Source organism: Antechinus flavipes, chromosome 1, assembly GCF_016432865.1.
Source record: "Antechinus flavipes isolate AdamAnt ecotype Samford, QLD, Australia chromosome 1, AdamAnt_v2, whole genome shotgun sequence".
NCBI lineage: Eukaryota > Metazoa > Chordata > Mammalia > Dasyuromorphia > Dasyuridae > Antechinus > Antechinus flavipes.
Window position 1 is genome coordinate 363,688,892 of NC_067398.1, and position 19,399 is coordinate 363,708,290.

The 19,399-nt window shown below is 41.1% G+C and overlaps 1 protein-coding gene across 3 annotated transcripts in view; it reads right to left on the reverse strand.

Annotated features, from left to right (window-relative positions):
• Positions 1–6,668: 6,668 nt before the first annotated feature.
• The window catches only part of ARK2C (arkadia (RNF111) C-terminal like ring finger ubiquitin ligase 2C), a 161,007-nt gene continuing 148,276 nt past the window's right edge, over positions 6,669–19,399 (reverse strand). For all 3 annotated transcript variants that reach the window (XM_051969668.1, XM_051969667.1, XM_051969669.1), the window contains 3 exons: positions 18,542–18,637; positions 11,907–12,013; positions 6,669–11,376 (listed from right to left, as the gene is read on the reverse strand). In XM_051969668.1, coding sequence (XP_051825628.1) covers positions 11,259–11,376; positions 11,907–12,013; positions 18,542–18,637 — 321 coding nt within the window. In that variant the 3' untranslated portion in view covers positions 6,669–11,258. The remainder of the gene's footprint in view (positions 11,377–11,906; positions 12,014–18,541; positions 18,638–19,399) is intronic.

The window sequence follows — 19,399 nt, forward strand, 5'->3', positions numbered from 1 at the left end:
TAATACTTACAATAATCTTGAGACAGTGCAGTTCTGCTCCTTATTTTACAGTTGATAAAACTGGGGCACCAGAGAGTTAGGTGTTTGGCTCAGGGTCACACAGTGTCTGAGGTCAGATTTGAACTTGGTTTTGTTTTTGAAGATGCTATCTACTGTACCTCCTAGCTGCCATATTGCTCCAGTTTTATTTTATCCTCTGGAGTATTTACAATTCAATTGGGACTATAACTACACTAATGCACTTGAAAAACCTTAAATAAGGTAATAACTTAAATAAGGTAAAGTGTCCAAACTCAGTAAAAATTATCTATGCTAAAGACTTACTTTTTTTGGTGCCTTATAATGCAAAATTCCTACATATATAACCTGCTGATCTCACTCTATAGTCTAATTCAATGTGGGGGTGGGGGGGGAGAGCGGGGAAGCGGGGTAAAGATGATGGCCAATAGTCTGACTTAGGGAAAAGTGTGTATTCAAGAATGTTTTTAGAGAAAATGTTATGTTTCCTTGGAATGTACAGGCCAACAAAGCATTTCTAAGTAAAGTTCCTTAGTATGCTGCCTTAATAAATAAATGAGATTTGTTTGTAATTTGCAACAGATACTACTAACCTGCAAACTATTCATCATACTAAAGTCCCCCAAAAAGCCACTGGTTCTCTTAGCTCAAATATAAGCCCTACCAATCATGTTAACAGCATTAACTTACCAAATAAATCCTAGAAATTTGTAAGATCAAGTTCAGTCCAGCCCTTGTAGAAATCTTGCAAATTCTTAAAGAGTAGGGTATGATTTTTCTCAGGAAATTAATGGAAAGGGGAGCTGTATGTATCACAGAGAATTTGGAGCATAAAAAAGGAACTAAAGACAGAGAAAAAGGCCAAAGGAAGGGAAGAACGGACCAGAATAAATATATCTTAAGAGAGAGCTCCAAATGGTTCTTAGGAATTACATAGGGCTCTAGAGATTCTTTAAGCTATGTTCTTCATTTTACTAATGAGGAAACTGGGACCCTGGAAGTTAAGTGACTCATCTATTGTTACATAAAATCAAGAACAGAATCCAGTTTAGATAGATAATTGACAGGTAGATATCTAGAGAGAACATGGTGCAGTGGACAGAGTTTTAGACTTGGAAATCAAGAAAAGATGTAGATATGAATCCAATCTCTAACACTTGGCCCTGATATATTATGAGCGAATCACTGCTCTATCTGAATCTCAGTTTCCTTATCTGCAAACTGGGAATAACAACACCCATAGGAGCTACATACAGTTTTAGAAGAATCACCTATGATCCTGTCTATAAAGTTAACTTTAAAGTGCTATGTAACTGTCAGGGTTTTTTATTAGATTAATGAGCAGAGTGAGACAGATATAGATAATAAAAGCAGATAAATACTATAGAGAGCTAAATTAAATCTAAAGACAAGACATTAGCAAATCTCATTTAAACAGGAAAGAGCTACTAGAAAATTCAGTCATTTGGGCCTCATTGGTGAGTCTATTGTGAGGGGTAACCATCTCTTAGCTAAAGTCATACTCTGTGACTTCCTAAGAACTGATTTCTGTGAAAACATTGCTTAAAGTTGCTGGAGAATATAAAATTGACTTCTTCTTATGAAGTTCACATATGTTCTAGCTTCCTGACATGGACAGGAAGGAATATTGCTATCATCTAAAGCTCTGATCACAGCTTTTACAGTGGCAGGAAGGCCTTCAACTGTTCCTCATAGGAATAATAATTATTATTAGGAATAATAATAACTTTTGAAAATAATTACTTTCATTGTGTCAAATAAGAAAAGATTGATTTTTTTTAACAAAATCGCACCTTCAGAACAATTTTTCAAATCTAATAATACTAAATTAGATATGATGAGAATGTTATGTCAGATGTTTCACAATTTTCATTTCCCCTTTATAGAAACTGAGAGAAATTTTCAGTTCATTACATTTTCATTTTGATAATTACAATTTTGTTTTAAATTTCTTTAAATTTGTAAGTTCTCTTACGGTTTTGCTGGATTTACAGAACTATTTTAATTGGGTAATAATTGCATTTTTTTCCTCTTTTTTGGGATTCAGTACTCAAATTAGATTGTGAATGTTCATTTAACCATCAGACTTAATTATTTATATTGTGCCTTTCTTGTCTCTTTAAATCTTTAAATTTGGGGCATTTAAATTTAAATTAAAAATCTTCAAATCTTTAAATTTGGGGAAGGAAAGAGGGTAAGAAGGAAGGAAGGAAGGAGGAAAGGAAGGAAGCAAACAAGTAAATATTCATTAAGTACCTACTTTAACTCTGCCTCAATTTCCTGGAGTTGGAGAAGGAAATGGCGAACCATTCCAGTACCTTTGCCAAGAAATCCTAAATTGGGTCACAGAGGCAGACACAATTGAAAATGACTGAACAATAATTTATCATAAGTTAGATTTAGCCCCAGAAAGAACCTTCAAGGTCAATCCAACTCTCATTTTACAGATGAGGAACCTATAGCTCAGAGAGCTCTGATGACTGTAAATAACCAGGTTCTCTGATCCAGATCCTTTGATCTATGTTGCCTAACATGTTAGTTGAAGTTTTTAGGCAAATAGAAAAAGATAATCATAAATAGACAAATAGACAATATAGAGGGTGGGAAGAAAGAGGCAGGAGCCATTCCTGCAATTTCAAATTTATTGATGATTCCCTGTTGTGGAAAATTCTTTCTCTGATGCAACTGTTCTGTAACTTACTCATCTTAGAGAGTTTTCCAGGAGCACCTGAGACTTAACTTCCTCATAATAATACAGCTAACATTGGTATAGAACATGATTTCTTGCCTTCCTGTCTCAGAGGCCAGCTCACCATCTACTCTGCCTTGCCATCTTTTAGAAGATATATATGATAGAAATAAATGAGTAAGTGATATATAGCCAAAAATAATCAATCATTATTGTTCAATTATTTCAGTTGTGACCCCATTTGGGATTTTCTTGGCAGAGACACTGGAATGGTGTACCATTTCTTTCTCCAGCTCATTTTACGGATGAAAGAACTGAGGCATCTAGGATTAAGTGACAACTAAGAAGTGTCTGAAGCCAAATTTGAACTCAGGTCTTTCTGACTCCAGTCCAGTGTTCTATCAACTGCATCACCCAGTAGCCAATCATCAATAGATATAAATGGTAGCCTAAAATAGATATAGGTAATTAATACTGATGGTGTAGACTTCCATAGAAAGTAAATATTGAAAAAGAGAGAAAGAAGAGGAGGAAGAGGAAGAAGAAAAGGAGGGGAAGGAGAGAGGGAAAGAGAGAGAGAAAGAAAAAGAGAGAGAGAAAAAGTGTGTGAGGAAAGAAGGGAGGACATATGTGATAAAAGAGACCAAAAAGGCAGGAGACAGAAAGAAAACCTGATTGACTTGATGAACCAAATGCAACTCCCAAGAAAAGGGAGGAGACAAATTGGATTCTTTCTGAGTATTTGACTTCGGTAAGCATGCTTAGGAATAAACACCCAAGACAAGTGGAATGTAGTTAGCAATGCAGTTCGTTTTTATTAGTTATAAATAAAGTACAAAAAATCCACCAAAAGTGAATCTAAGCATTTACACAATTCCTAATGTCTCCGTCTCTTGATGCACTATTGCTTTAATATTCATAATAAATATTCTTCTAGCTTTCTGCTATAAAATAGTCTATGTAGCAAAATGTCACACAGCACAACAGAACAGAACAGCAGTAGGGTTACCAAAAAAACCAATCAAAACCAATGATAATCCTTTCACTCGCCTGGGCCCCCCATGAGGCTAGTTACAGCCTTAGAAATAAATGGTTTCCAAGGCTAGAAATTGAAACCAGAAGGGGAAATGGGAACAAATAAAGATGGCTGTAACTGGAGTGTGGGGGAACAATGAAAACCAGAGCAGGCAAGGGTGAGTGGTGTTGGCTTGGGTTCCAGGTATCAACTTCAAAAGAAGTACAAGAGGTATCTCACTTTAATACCTTCTGCTAAGAAAACAGAGCTTGAAATAAGATGAATCCATCTGGGACCTATCAAAGGAGTTTTGGCTGACAGAATTTGTTATAATGTCTGCCAGTTTACCTAGAAGAGACCCCCAGAGGCTGGACCCCAGGTATGGCACAATAGTGATGGTATTTCAAAGGGAAAGGTGGAGCTAGAGTCATGGGAGATATAAGAAGCTGGTGAGGGTGGAGGCAGAGGGAGGCATAGCACATAGGCTCCATCACCCCTCACTAGCTGGTTGAAAGGCCCCTTGGCTTGGCTGCTCCATGGACTATAGGTAGTAAGGTGATGTTATCAACCCCACACATCCCAATCCCTATCATCCTCCTTCCACGATGACCTTGAGTTGGAGTTGTTAGTTATTGGAAAGAGGCATAGATGGGGAAAAGGAAGAAGGGGAGAGAAAAGAAAGGAGAAAATGATGAGGAAAAACTGGAGAGGAAGGAAGGAAATAGGAAAAGGGTAAGGGGAGTCAAATATAAGAAGGTCTCAAAGATGTCACCCTGAATTCTTGCCAAGGTCCCTGAAGGATCTAAATCAGGACTGAAAATAGATGCTTCTTTTCAGGATTATTAACAACTCCCCATATGTCCTATCAATTGAGGGGCACCGGGGGCAGGTCAATGTGCTAGTTTATATCAAAGATCTGACCCAGATTCCTTCCTCTACAACCAATGGCTTTACCATCAATAGCTCACCCAAAGTCATATAATTCACCTTCCCATCTACCCCAACACTAACTACAACCCTTCCCCATGACTTCTCTGTCCTTCCTCCACAACGGAGGGAGGGACAAGAAGCCTGCCCAGCCAAGTCACCAGGAAAAGGGAGATTTAGGGTAACACAATGCCATATTTCAACTTATAATTTGCCAACAAATGATGCTGAATTTATAGGGTCACAGGATCATAGACTCTAGAGCTAGGGTGCCCCCCTCACCCAGCTCATCAATTCCCCTAACTTTCTAGAAATAAAGCTTCAAGCTGGAAGGAGGCCCAATCATCCAAGATTTCAAGAGCTTCCATGATCAGGACAAAAACATCAAGCTACAACATTCGGGGTCCAATATTTCAACCCCAGTATTCTATGGCATGCACTTTAGCCCAACCTGCCAACATCTTCCAAATCCACTGAAAACATACAAGCCAGCATGCAAGAGGCAAGTCCACTAAACAGGTGGAATCCCACCCACCCAACCCCCCACCCACCCTGCCCAGCCCCAAGCATTGTGGACAGCAGTGTTTCCCAAACTCATTGGCCACATAAATGTTGGCATAACCTCTGGAAAAAAGAGGGTTCAAAGACAATTTAGAGCCACCATATTAAACCAATTAACTCTACTTTTATGCTGAAAATTGCTTTATGTAATTTTAATGCATAAATAATTTAACATTTTTAGAGGTAAAACATTTCTTTAAAACTTTCTCACAGATTTTGAATTTTTTAACCCCATTCAAAGAACCACACAGGGTCCTGTAAAACATAGTTTGGGAAACTCTGGTCTACAGGGTCAAAGAGACGGACACTATTGAAGCAATTATCAGCACAAAGAAATAGCCTAACCTTCTATTATAGCAATGGAGGGGTTGGAGGCCCCAGAGACCTATATTGAAAGCCTACACTGAGCAAATTCACTGGAAAAATGATTGGCCAATGATATTCTCTTTACCAGGCCCAAAGCAGCCCAACACAAGCAAACTAGGTACAAAATGGTAGGTGCCCCATTAGCTCCAACAGCTCTGTAAGTTGGGATCTCCAAGAAGGAGTCCAAGAAGAGGAGGACACAGCCTTATAAACATAGAACGTTAGAACTGGAAGAGACCTCAGAAATCATCTAGTTCGACTCTCTTTACAATGGAGAGATCATATGACTTGCCCAAAGTCCCACTGCGAGTGAGTGCCAAGAGTAGCTAGACTCCAGGTCCCCCAACTTGTTCCACGATACTACACTGCTTGGGTACCCTTACAATCGGTACCCCCCATCTTTTGTCCTTCACACTGGTGGCAAACTCATGCGGCCATAAAATTTCCACCCCACACTGCCCAATCCTGAAAAGGAATTCTCTCTTCTATTGAATTTCCCAAGAAAGAAGAAACTTCTGTTGGAAGCTAGAGATTGCTGAAGGGACAGGACGCCTAGAGTCGGGGCCTGTATTTCCCAAAGCACCCTCTTTTTTCTTTTTCCCAAGCATGGCCTCCTCTATGATTTGCCTCCCAAACCCTCCCTAACAGGATCCTTTGGGGTTGCTTTTGGGGTGGAGGAAGCTGGAGGTGGGGGAGAACAGAGGTCCATATTCAAAGGGACCCGGAGGGAAGCGAGTGAAAGGATTACCTCAGTTTGATGCTGAGTGCAAATCATATTTATATATGTGCTAAATACGGTTACTCTATTGCAGTTTTCCACTAAATCACAGCATACAGAATCAAAGGTTTGCATTTTGTATGGAATGTATCCAAAGAGGCCAGCACCACAGTAAGACAGTTTGCAATCACACACCCTGATTTGGGACGAGATAAAGTTCAGCGAAATTTTGTGGGTTTTTGTTTTTTTTTTTGTGGTCAAAGTCGGTTTTCATCGTACCAATGCATGCAAAGCATTCCACTCCCAGAAACGATGCCAAAATGAGGTAATAGGAGTAATAAAAAAAATTAGTATCCTTTCTAAATAAATAAATTATAATTAAAAATGCAAAACAACTATAAAAATAATTAAATAAGAACCCACAATATCTACAAGTTAGTCATAAATTATGATTGTTAAATATAAGGCATTTAAACTCACAAAACCCTGTAAACTAGCAACGTGCCATGTGTTTTTTTTATTTGTTTTTTGTTGTTTGTTTTTTTCATTTTTGTTTTTGTTTTTGTTTTTTTTTTTCTATCAGCTGAAATCGCTCTAGCATTCGCTCTATGCGAGGACAGGAGATGGAACGCGGGCAAGGGGGGACCTGACAGACGTTGCTACGGCGCCGCGGGGGGGACAGGGGAAGGTTTCCCCACCAAAGGGTGGAGAGGGAGCGAGTGGGATTTCTTCAGGAAAGAGTCTGGTGGTGTTTTCATCACCACTGGAAAAAAACTGTGCTTGTTCATTAGGCATAAAGAGTTAGTAACACCTGCATGGAATTGGGGTGCTGGGAGCGGAGGAGCTGATGCCCTGCCTTGGGGGGCAGCAGGACTGGGCGCTGGGCTCTGGAGAGGACGAAGAGAGGGTCCTGGCGAAGGGGAGGTGTACTGTGGACCCTGGGCCCTTCGGCCTCGTCTGCCCTGCCCTGCTGGGCTCGTTGGCATTGGATTGACCAGAGTCCCAGAGGGGCCTGCTGCTGTGGCTGCGGCTGCTGTTGGAAAGGGGCCCCAGTTTCATTCCCAGGGCAGCTTCCAGCCACAGAAGGCACTCATGCTTCTCAGTCGAGGGTCTGAGGCCCTTGAGTTGAGCAGAAGGACTGAAGATGGTCTCCTCTCCTTAAGATGTTGGCGTTGGAGCAGTCTCTGTGCCTGTTTCCCCCTGACCTCCAACTCCCCTCAAAAGTCCCTGGGGAGGGGAGGGAAAGGAAACATGGGCCCCTCTCCACTCTTCCTTCTCAAATGACCACTGGTGAACAACTCCAAAGACCTCCCAAGTTAGGGGTGGAGAGTCTTGAGCCCAAATCGACTCTCACCATTCTCCCCATATCATGGAAGGGACCCAGGGTGCTAGGGTGGGGGGACAGGTGTGAAGGAGAGCAGGCCCCTCACCTGCCTCATCTGGCCCCCCAGACAGTACCTGGGGTCTCTTGGGGAGAAGTCTGGTAATTACAGCTCAACTGGGATTCCACGAGTGGCAGATGATAAATTCTTCCAAGACAAGGGATGCCCTCTGGGTAGTCCCCACCTTGGTACCTAGAGCAGAGCTTTCTGCACCTAGGAATATATAAATGGGACTGGAGAAAATGTGGGGAGGAAGGAAGAAAGGGAAAGGATGAGAGGAAAGGCAGAAAATATTATGTTCCACTCTGAAATTTTTTTTAGCCTCTTAAGCAGATGTTCCTGCCCACCCCCCCAAAAAAGTCATCTTCAACAGCTTCCTGGTATGAAGCACCTTACTAGCTTGGAAAAAACATGCCCTGGCCTTGGGGAAATCACAGAAAGTAAGAGCTGGACCAGACCTTAAAGATCAATTAATCCAACCCCCTCATTTTGCAGATGAGGAAACTGAGGCACAGAGCAAGGAAGTAGTTACCCAAGGTCATCCAGTCAGTGTTATAACTCAAGACTTAAAGCCAGATATTTTAGCTCATGAACTAGTGTTCTTTCCATTCTAAACCCACTGCCTCCCTTTAACCTTCCTGATTCACTCAGGAGGATGGAGCAAGGAACCAAAACAAGGAGAGAACTCTCCACTTAAAGTTAGGGAAAGGAAACTCTCATTCTGATGGCCCCTTTGGTATGAGTCCCTGCAATGGGACTGGTTTGTCCTTCCTTAAGGTCCTTGCTTCTGACAAGGCAGCTGCTTATCTTGTGATGGAAGTCTTACCTCATCACTGAAAGTACTGATAGCCTCCTGGCAGTTTTATGAATTTTGTTTTGTTGTTAAATACTGGCTTCAGTGTAGTTTTGCAGTGCGGCATTTCCTTTAACACTATCTTGTATTGTAATATTGTAATATTCCTAATGTGTGTATTGCCTTCTTCCCTAGACCATAAGATCCTTAGGGGCAGGACCTGTTTTTTGTCTTCTTCTTATATCCCCCCTTAGCGCTTAGCACAACAGTGGACTCACAGTGAGCACTAATAATAGCTTGCATTTATATAGCATTTTAAGGTTTGCGAAGCATTTTACATACATTATCTCACTTTAAAAAAAACAAACAAACAAACTCCACAGAATCATGGACTTTTTAGAGGGACTTTTAGGTTATCCAGTCCAATCTCTCATCCAATGCAAAAATCTCCTCTAGGAAAATCTCCAGCAGATAGTAATCTGTTTGGACACTTCCAATGATGGGAAGTCAATGCCTCTTGAAACAAGCCCCTTCTGTGGTGGAATAATCAGAGAACTGTTACAAAGTTCTTGGATGGAACCGAAATCTCTCCCTATAACTTCTACCCATTAGTCTTAGTCTTCTGCTCTAAAGGGACAGAAAACAATCCTACTCCCTCCTCCACCCAATGGTCCTTCAATGTATTTAAACACTGAGACCAGGTTCTCCCCATGTCCTCTCTTGGTTATTGAGGGGCAGGGGGAGAAAGGGGGTGGAAGAGAGGTAGTAATTGGGTGGGAGGAAAGGAAATAGGAAAGGCCAAAGGAAGGTAGTAGAATTCCATGTGAGCTGTAATCACTCCCCCACACTCCTTTTGGTATGTCCTAATTCCTGGTGTTTCTCACCCATGAAAAAGAAAGCATGAACCAACTAATAATGATAATAATATTAATGCTAATAAGAGTAATAGTAATAAAAGCAGTTTGGTGCAAGATGGAACTTCATGGGCTCCCACCTATCTCCCCCTCTTTCTTTTTCTCTGCTCCCTCTGGGCTTCAGAAAAGCTGTGGCTTTGTGCAGGGTGGGGATGAGGGGGGAGAATCATTTGATGGAATTGTTTGGAACTTCCAAGATTTTCCCCACCCTAAGAAAAGACCCAGGAGAGAGCAGAAATGCTATTAATCCTCACAACATCCTGTGGAGGTAGAGGGAGTGGGGGCTGGGATAAAGATTAGTTTCTCCCCCACTTTACAGATGGGGAAACTGAGGCACAGAAAAGGGACGCAACCTGCTCAGAGCAGGTCAAGGGAGGAGGCAGGGGCTGGGGGCCTCTTACCCCCAGTTTCCCAGTGAAGACTCTCTCTGGGGCAGAGCCCAGTCTCTGTCTCTCCAGGTGGGACCGGAGGAAGTTCAAGTACCATCTCGTGGCCTGTGATGCTCCACCCTGGCTGGCACCATAGAGAACAGGCTGCATGCAAGCTTTGGCCTTCTCCCAGCCTCCTGGGGCATGTGAGCCTCCTCGTTTCTCGAGTGCCAGCCAGAGCTCTCAGAGGAGCAGCTGAGAACACTTTGGCCAAGACCAGCTACTAATTATCTATGCTATTTAGTTTATTTTATGTTTTACTTACTTTTATTTATTTATTTATTTTTGCATAGGGAGGCAGCGGTTAAATTGCCTCTTTGCCATGAGGCAAGGAGCAGCAGAGGGGAGAACACAGAGCAATAGCAGTTGGGCTCTGGGGAATGCAGCAAGCTATGATAGCTGAAGGCCAGCCTCTCTCTAGCCTATGGGGAAACGGGGGAGGGAGCCCTGAAGCCAAGCCTTGGCCTCTCTGAGGGCCACCAGGAGCTCGGGATCTTTCCCTCAGACGGGATCTCCCTCTCTCCTCCCTTCCCGCACCAGCCGCCCACCTAGAACCCCAGCACAACTGGTGGGAGGCTCAGGTAGGGATCCTGAGGGATCCTGTCTGTTCCCATTGGATCCTTTCCTGTCCCCATCTCTTTCCCAGATGCCCCTCCTCCTTCCACCGCTCCGTACACTGTAAACATGATCAAAGCAAAAATAAAAAACAAAGCAACAACACCAACACAAAGAACGAGAAGCCCCTCCCACCCACCCCCAGACCTGGGTGAAGAAATCATCCTTTTCACTGTAAACAGGATTTGGCTTTTTTTTTTTTTTTCTTAACCTTTGTACCTTTTTTTTTTCCTTCTCTCCTAAAGATGGGAAGATTCGGGCTGTCGTTGGTCAGTTTTGTCAGGCACCAAAACAAGGGACTTGATGAGAAATATTTGGTGCAAATTCGGTAATAGCAACATGTCCACCACAAGATGACTAGAGCACCACACACAACATTTTTTTCTTAAGCTAACATGCTCCGGTTGCCATCCACAGAAATAGCTAGAGACCCCTACATGGTTTCTACGTAGTCGAGAGGTATATATACAATCCTTCGAAGGACAGGATTGAGGGGCCAGACTATCCAACTAGTACCTTCGAGATCACTTCTAAATCCTCAGCAGCGTGGGCCCCCCCTTCCCGCCCCCCTGGCTGGGCAATGGCCCCTCCCCCCCACGCATGGCACGTGGGGCGGTGACCATTCGGGCTGGGTGGGACCTCCTTCCTATCCCTTTGACGCTGATACCACCGATTCCTCTTTCCGCAAAATGTGCTTGCAGGCTTTTCCTTTAAATCAAATGGCTCAGAAGGCAAAGTTTGGCTGCAAGGGCTATGGCCGTCGGGGGACCTGGTGAAGGAAAGTGGGGCATCTGCCAGGCGGACTGTCACCTCAGCTGTCGGCACCCAGTTGTGTTTCAATGTCCACTCGGCAGATGGGGCATTTCTTGCTCATGGCGAGCCACTGGTCGACACATAGTTGGTGGAAGAGATGCATACAGGGTAAACGCCTGGAAGAGACGGGCATGAGTTAGCTTTGGGTCTTAACCAGAGGATGGGGGCACACGGGGCTAGCCTGGAGCCAAGAGCAAGATGTTCTATTGTAAGAAACCCTCTTGCGAACAAACGGAAGTTCATCCAAAGACAGTGGACATTTCTCCGTGGAAGCTAAGGAGGCTCATTGTGGGTAACCTCTTTCAATTTTATCCTCTTCCCAGAGCTTAGAACAGTACCTTGCACATAAAAAGTTACTCAACAATTGCTTATTGAATTGAACAAAAGGCAGAAAGATCCTTCAGTCCTGAAATCCATCTCCTCCAGGATGGCTCTTCCAAGACCCACTGAATGAGAGAGGAAGTCCTTGTGCCAAGTTCACCAAATATCAAATAGCTCTCCTACCTTATAACTCCCTGTCAGTGGACGGCATGTCTCTCCCCACCCTCCCCCCCACATACACACAAGGAGAAGATTTCTCCTACTGACATGGACCAACCAGCATCCCTAAAGTGGAGAACAGGGACCAAAGTGATTCCCATCATACCTCACATCTTCTCCATCTTCAAGCATAGACAGACAAATCGTGCATTTTTCATCCGTGTCTGATTCTTCCCCATCTTCCTTCTTGCCTTTGCCTTCTTGGGGTCTTCGCTGTTAGAAGAAGATAGACAAGACTTAATCACCCACTCATTGGCTCTTGCATTTTTAAATGAATCCTTTTCCTTCCCACCTTGTACTCCCAGAAGATTCCTACTCCATTCCCCTGGTTTCATATAGCCTTACTTTTCCTCCATCAGTGCTACAGGAAGGGCTAGAAGAGTCTCCTCTAGTGAACCAGAAACCCCCTTTAAGCCCTTCCTCAAAATGTGCTTCTTTCTCCCAAAGTCTTCACTAGACCAATCACTGGCCTGGAAGAAATCGAAGCCAAATTCCCTCTGTGCTGTCCTGTTCTCTGCCCCACTTTTCTTTCAGCTAAATTACATGATTCCAAACTAGCAGTTATTAGCACAGTGTCTGGTACATAGTAGGTCTTCACTGATTAAACAAAACAGGAAACCCTTATTGCTACCCAGAGAAGACACAAATCAGACTAGGTGAGTGAGAGAAGAGGATAACTTCATTTATTGTGGTCCCTGAGCAGTTTTGGGGGGACAGAGATTAGGAAATTAGGAGATTTGGTGAATCATTTCTAGAGTTGTAGTTTAGACACCATTATAAACCTTTTTCAGTTCACCTTTTTTTTCTTCCATTTTCACTGTCATAGACTCTCACTACTTCATAAATGAATTACCCCAACAACTTCTACACTTGTTAATCAATTAATAAGTAATCCTTGTTTGTCAATCATGGATGTGGATCTCAAATTGAGACTTGGGAAAGACTTTAATTTAGAAAGGAACCCACTGCATCAGGGGCCATTGCCAGTAGTCTTGACTTATCTTGTCACTGAACTCTGGAAGAATGAAGGATGAATAACACAGGATCCTAGGCCTGGAGCTAGAAGGGACCTTAGAGATCATCTAATCCAAATTTATAAGAAAATCAGAGCCCGGCAAGCAGTTGTGTAATTTATCCAAAATCCCAGGGGTGATAATAAGCACTAGAGTCAGGATTTGAACCCAGGGCTTCTGACTTCAGAGCCAGGGCTCTATCACTGCCTCATTTTAATCTTTCCTCCCAAATTTCACCATGTCTATTTCCTAGTCAAGAGCTTTCTTATTTTCTGACTACTTAATGCTTTATTCATTCATAAGATCATAGGAATCTCAGATGTGGGAAAGACCTCAGAAATCACTTATTCATTTATTCAACATTTATTCAGCACTTTTACATCAATAATTTGCCTCAACTAACTGATTTTTTTCTCCATTAGGTTGTAAGCTCTTTGTGAAAACCTGTCTTTTGCTTCTTTTTGTATCCCCAGCACTTAGCATAGTGCCTGGAATATAACAGGTGCTTGATAAATGTTTATTCAATGAATTAATCAATTTTTCTTTGATAATAATCCAACATATATTTTTGGCTTCAGCTAGGCTGATTTCTTCACCATTTCCCAAACATAATATATTCACTCCTATTTTTGACCCTTGATTATGCTGCTCTCCCAATTTATATAACCCTGTTTCTCCATCTGTGCCCCAAACTTCCCTGTTATTTCTAAATTCTGTCCATCCTTCAAAGCCCACTTAAAGACAACCTTGATTTTTGTGAACATTCCACACTTGATTGATATTCCCTTCTCTGAATTCCTTGGGCACATATAGTCCACAGCCCACTGTCTGGCACTTGATTATATGTTGCTCTATATAATTCTCTCATTTTTTTCACTTGTGTTAACCTTGCTTTCCTGCTATCAGGGGCTGACAGCAGGGATTATCATAACCTTCCAGGATCTGGAACTGAAAGGGACATTCTAGTCTAATCTTTTATTACATAGATGAGGGAACTGAGATTAAGATATGTTAAGTGACTTGACTAAGAGCACAAGAAGCATTTAGAATTTGTGAGTTTGTCCCCAGGTCCTCTGACTCCGAAGCAGACATTTTTTTTCTTTCTACTTTTCTATGGGTCATCTCCATTTTGAATGTAAGCATTTTGTGAGCAGGCCCTACCTAATCTTTCCTTTTCTATTCCTTGTCTTTAGCACAGTCTTTGACATGTAATAAGGGCTTAATGAATGTTTTTCATTCCATTTTCCCTATTTCTCATTATATTTTTCCTATCTCCAGTCATCCTAAGCACAAAATTGAATATTAAATATATTTTGTTGGATATTTATTATTTGCAAATTAGCAATCTTTGAAAGGGTTAAATCTGAGATCTTAGAACATTTTAGGATGTCTTATTTATTTTAGGATCCCCCATTGTGCAGAGTACTGGGTTGAAACATGCATCAATCTTAAACAAATATTTAATGATTGAATGAATGATAGTACACTTCTATGGCACTTTGAGATCTAGAAATTCCCCCCCCAAAACAAGCCTTAAACTCAAGTTTCACAACATCATAGATTTGATCAGAAAGAAACCTAAGAATCTTTTTAGTCTAAATCTCTCATTTATTAGATGAGGATTAAATATTAAGAGGTTAAATGTCTGAAATGAATCATATTGAAGTTCCAGAAGGTTTGGCCATATTGGAGAGGGGAGGGGAGGAGAGAGAAAGGGGGAGAAGAGGGGAAAGAAGAAGGGGAGAGGGTGGAGGGGAGAGCTGCAATGGAGTAAGCTGATTGTGTGTTTGCACTAAGTTCAGCATTAATATATTGAATTCCAAAGAACAGGAGCTACCAGATTGCCTAAGAAAGGACAAATAAACTTAGGTGGAAATAAAGGACAAAATTTCCATGCTAATCAGTAAAGGGATTGGGCCCTAGAGCAGCATCTGCACTTTCAGAACGAGCAAGATGGAAAGATCCAGTATCAAAAACAACAAAAAATAAACAAACCCAGAAGATAGCTAGGTAGATGGGGAAATAAATAGATGAAAAGTGAGAGATAAATGGATGATAGAAAGGTAGAATAGGTGATAGGTAGATAGAGAGGGAGGTAAATAGGTAAGTAGAAGGGAGAGATAGGTGATTGATAGATGACAGGTAGATAAGTAGGAAGGTAGACAGATGGATGGGTGGATGGATGGATCTTTATATAAGACTTACTATAAAAGTCTAATATACAGGACAAAGAAGATTCTATTTCCACTGTACTTGGTACTGGTCAAACTATGCCTAGAATGTTGTATTCAGTTTGGGGAGTCATATTTTAGGAAGAATATTGACACATTTCCAGAGAAGATCAGGGTGGATTGTGACTAGAGACCATAACATATGAGAATTGATTAAAGGAGTTGGGGCCATTTTAGGTTAGAGAAAATAGAGAAAATCCCAGATAAAGGAGGGATTGTACTTATTTTTCTTGATTTTAGAGGACAGAACTAAGAACAAATAGTAGAAGTTTCAGAAAAGCAGATTTCTGGTCTACAAAAGGGAAAACTTTCTAAAACTTTCCAAAAGCAGAATTGGTTGTCTCAAAATGTAGTGAGCTCCCCTCACTGGAAGTCATTAAGTGTAGACTGATTAGCCATTTCCTGGGGATACTGCAGAGAAGATTCTTTCTTCAGACCCAAGCTTGTCTTAATCACCTCAGAGTCCCCCTCTGACTCCAAGATTCTATAAATTGAGTTGTCCTTTCCCCACCTCCACACGGATGCTGCTCAGGGTAGAAAACATTCCAATTTTCTGTCTTATTTGGAGACATTGAGGCTTTGACAGGAAGCTGCTAATTGCCAATCAAGGGCAATTAAGCAAGCTAGACTCATCTCTGGGAAGACCGCCATAATAAAGTCTCCCTCAAGAACCCCCCCCTCCTCCCAACCCTCTGTCCCCCCGAACTGAACACTCAGCAAGGTGAATAGAAGTGGCCAATAGGCAGTTTATCCCAGCATTTCTTCAGAAAAAGTAGCCATAAGAACTACCAATAAGGATGAGGAGAAGTTGAGGCAAAAGGAAATGCTGACCTGTGTTAGGAGATTGAAGGACAGAAGAATGTGACACAAAAGAAGAAAAGGATGCCTGAACCTCAGCAATAGGTGCTTACTGAAAATGGGGGATATATGGAGTTATCCTCTAAAGCATATAGAAGAAGTAAGGGGGGATGCATGTGCATATGTGAGAGAGACAGAGACACACACACAGACATATACACACACAGAGATACATAGAGAGAGATACACAGACACATAAAGAGAGAGAGATACACAGACACATAAAGAGAGACACACACACAGACACACAGAGAGACACATACACAGACACACATACACACACACACAGAGACAGGGACACTCACACAGACACAGAGAGTCAGGCAGAGGCAGAGAGACAGGCACACTGGAGATGGCGGGGAGAGAAGTGGATGGGGAGGGAGGAGGGAGGAAGAAAGAGAGTTTAAAACTGAACAGAAATTAGTAAGAAAATTGCTTATGTATCTCTAGAAGGTAAGATATAGTTAAGCAGGATATCTTAATTTAGGGTTCACAGATGAGAAGATGAAAGGGGAGGGAATTCAGAAAAAAAAAGCAAGAGAAGAGAATGGAGAGAGAGGGAGAAAGAGAAGAAGAGGAAAGGATAGGTAATGAGAGGATTTAGTAAGGATCAGAAGTAATGATAGTTGGTGATTCCCTGTGGAAAAGCATTTGTGGAGGTTATCTTCTAAATAAAAAGGTCTGTTGACTTCCCAGGCCATGGATATAGGACTTGAGGGGGAGCCTCTCAAAACCTGATGGCTACTACCCTACTTCTGATGATTCTTGTTGGAACAAATGATATTGGCAGAAGAAATCTATGGATTATGAAGTTTGGACCAGAGAAGAAGAGCTTAGAGATATAAATATTGTTTTGGTTTTTAATCATTGTTTCTAGTTGTAAAAAGGAGTTTCGGGGGGGGGGGGAAGATATGTAGGAAGAACCAATTTCATGTTAAGATGTCTGACAATAGGGTTTGGTTTCTAAACCATGGTATAAAATGCTGGCAGGTTAGAATGCTATCCAGGGATAGAGTATACCTAACAAGGGCTTGCAAAAATATATTTTCCTGTCATCTTAAACATCAACCAAAATAACTTTAAACTGAATAGAAAGGAGTAAAAAAAATTGCTTATGTATCTCTGCAAAGTTAGATACAGTAAGCAGGGCCTCTTAACTCAGAGTTTACAGATTCCTAAAGGCTGCACAAAATGGATTTTGGAGGTTCCATGAAATTGGATAGAAAAAAAATGTATCTTTATTTCTATATAAGTTGTTTCTTGTATAATCTTGTGCCTTTTATCTTTTGTAGTTAAAAACCCTCTTCTGAGAAGAGGTCTATTGGCTTCACCAAATTGTGAAAAGGATCCAGGGCACAAAAAAGGTTAAGAGAAATTGAAGAGTGTAGCAGCTATGATGTAAGAAGAAAATAGTTACAGAGATGCTGAATAATTCAGAAAGCCCAAAACGTACAATAGGATCCAAAAGTAAAAACTCATGTTCTTAAGATGTCTATACATAAATGCACAAAGCATGGGCATTAAACAAGGAGAACTAGACTTCCTAATGCAAGGAGGCATAGTATCCAAAAAATGGGATACAATACCTCTGCCCCAGTCATCTACAGTACTCAACTGTTGGTACATTTGGCAGAGGATATTAATAATTGGAGACTATCTTACTGTAAAGAATTAGTTGAAGAAATTGGAGACATAATTTTATCAAGTTGTTTCAACTGGGTCCAACTCCTCATGACCCCCATTTGGGGTTTTCTTGGCAAACATACTAGAATGATTTGCTATATCCTTCTCCAGTTCATTTTACAGATTTCACTGAAGCAAAGAAGTCAATGTGGCTTTCTGAGCTTTAATCTCTCCAAATTAAACTAAGAATGAGAAATGTGAAGTATTGTTATACACATTTGTACACTCACACATATCCATCTTCATATGGACACACACATACATTTATATATTCTTACTTCCCAAGTCAAATTCTACCATCTTAGATGTTTGTGCCTTCCCCTCAAAAGTATAATTAGTGCACTTGAGTGTATCTTATATACACATTTATTTTCATGTCAAAGGTAGGCTGTAAGCTCCTTGAGGGCAGGGACTGTTTGCTTTTCTTTTGTTTCCTCAGCATTTAGCATGGGGCCTTAAATAGGCACTTCATAAATATTTGTTAGTTGATTTATTGTTTATTATGGTTATTATTTGATGTAATACTGAAGTCAAAAATTTTGTCACCAAACAGCCAATCTTCAGATAATGAGTTTCTTGCTTCTGATCCTCAGACAATAGACATAATCTGTAATCAGACCCACACCTGAAGGCTTTTCAGCTTATTGAATTTTGCCAAGATCTGAGCTTTTCTGTCATAGCCATCAAGAACCCAGAAATATCCAGGCAAATACACCTTTGCCCTCATGTTTCTACAAAAGTCACCACCCTCTCTATCATCTCCATCAGACATTGAATAAGGGCAATAAAGGGACCCTATGCTCCTAGCTGATGAGTATGGTCCCAGACTTTTGTTGTCTCTATTACGTCTTTCTAAAACGTGAGCTGTGTTTATGTATTACCACAGCCACTGCCATGGTAAACAGTCTTAAGAACCATTCTGCTCAGTTGATATAGAGCGGAAAAAAATCACTCACCTTCTTGTACTTGTGGGGGAAGGTGAACCTCTCAATGGTGTTCTGTACAGCTCCTCGGCTCACACTGCCCAGTCTGTCCTCCAACTGAAGTAGCTCCTACAACAGAAACACACACACACACACACACACACACACACACACACACACACTCAGTGAGCTGCTTAGTGGGACTATAATAAATATGCAGAAGAGACAAAATAAGGGACTTTTCTGAATTGGATAAAATGCAATAAAAAGGTTCTCTTTCCTATATATCCCCCTCCCTGCTTTTTATCCTCAATTAATCAATACAATTTTATTATGAATCTGCTACATGTTAAGTCCTATGCTAGATGCCAAAGATACAGATACAGAAAAAGAAAACAAATCCTACTCAGAAGAAACATTCAAATAGAGGTGGTAACATGTACATATAATAAGCATGTACAGAAAGAAAATAAATACAAAGTAGCTTTAAGAAGAGAAGGAATTCCTAGTTGGAAAAATCCAAAAGGTTTGTTGTAAAAAATGGCAGCTGATGCCTCAGCTGCATCTTAAGGGAAAGGAGGGACTCTGTGAAGCAGAAGTAAAGAGGAGGAAAGAGAAAGCCATGGAGGACAGCCAGTTCATAAGGCACAAAGATAAGAGATGGAGTGTTATGCTTGACAGACAGAGAGAAGGTCAGTTTGGCCAGGATTGTACAAGATGGAAAACAGTGTCTAGAGAGGCTGGAAAGGAAGATTAGGGTCAATTGGGGTATATATATTTTTCAAAAGCAAAACAGGAATATGTTTAAAATATATTTATTATAAAATGGATAGATTTTATATACAAAATGGATAATTTTATAAAAATATATAAATGTTACAATAAATATAA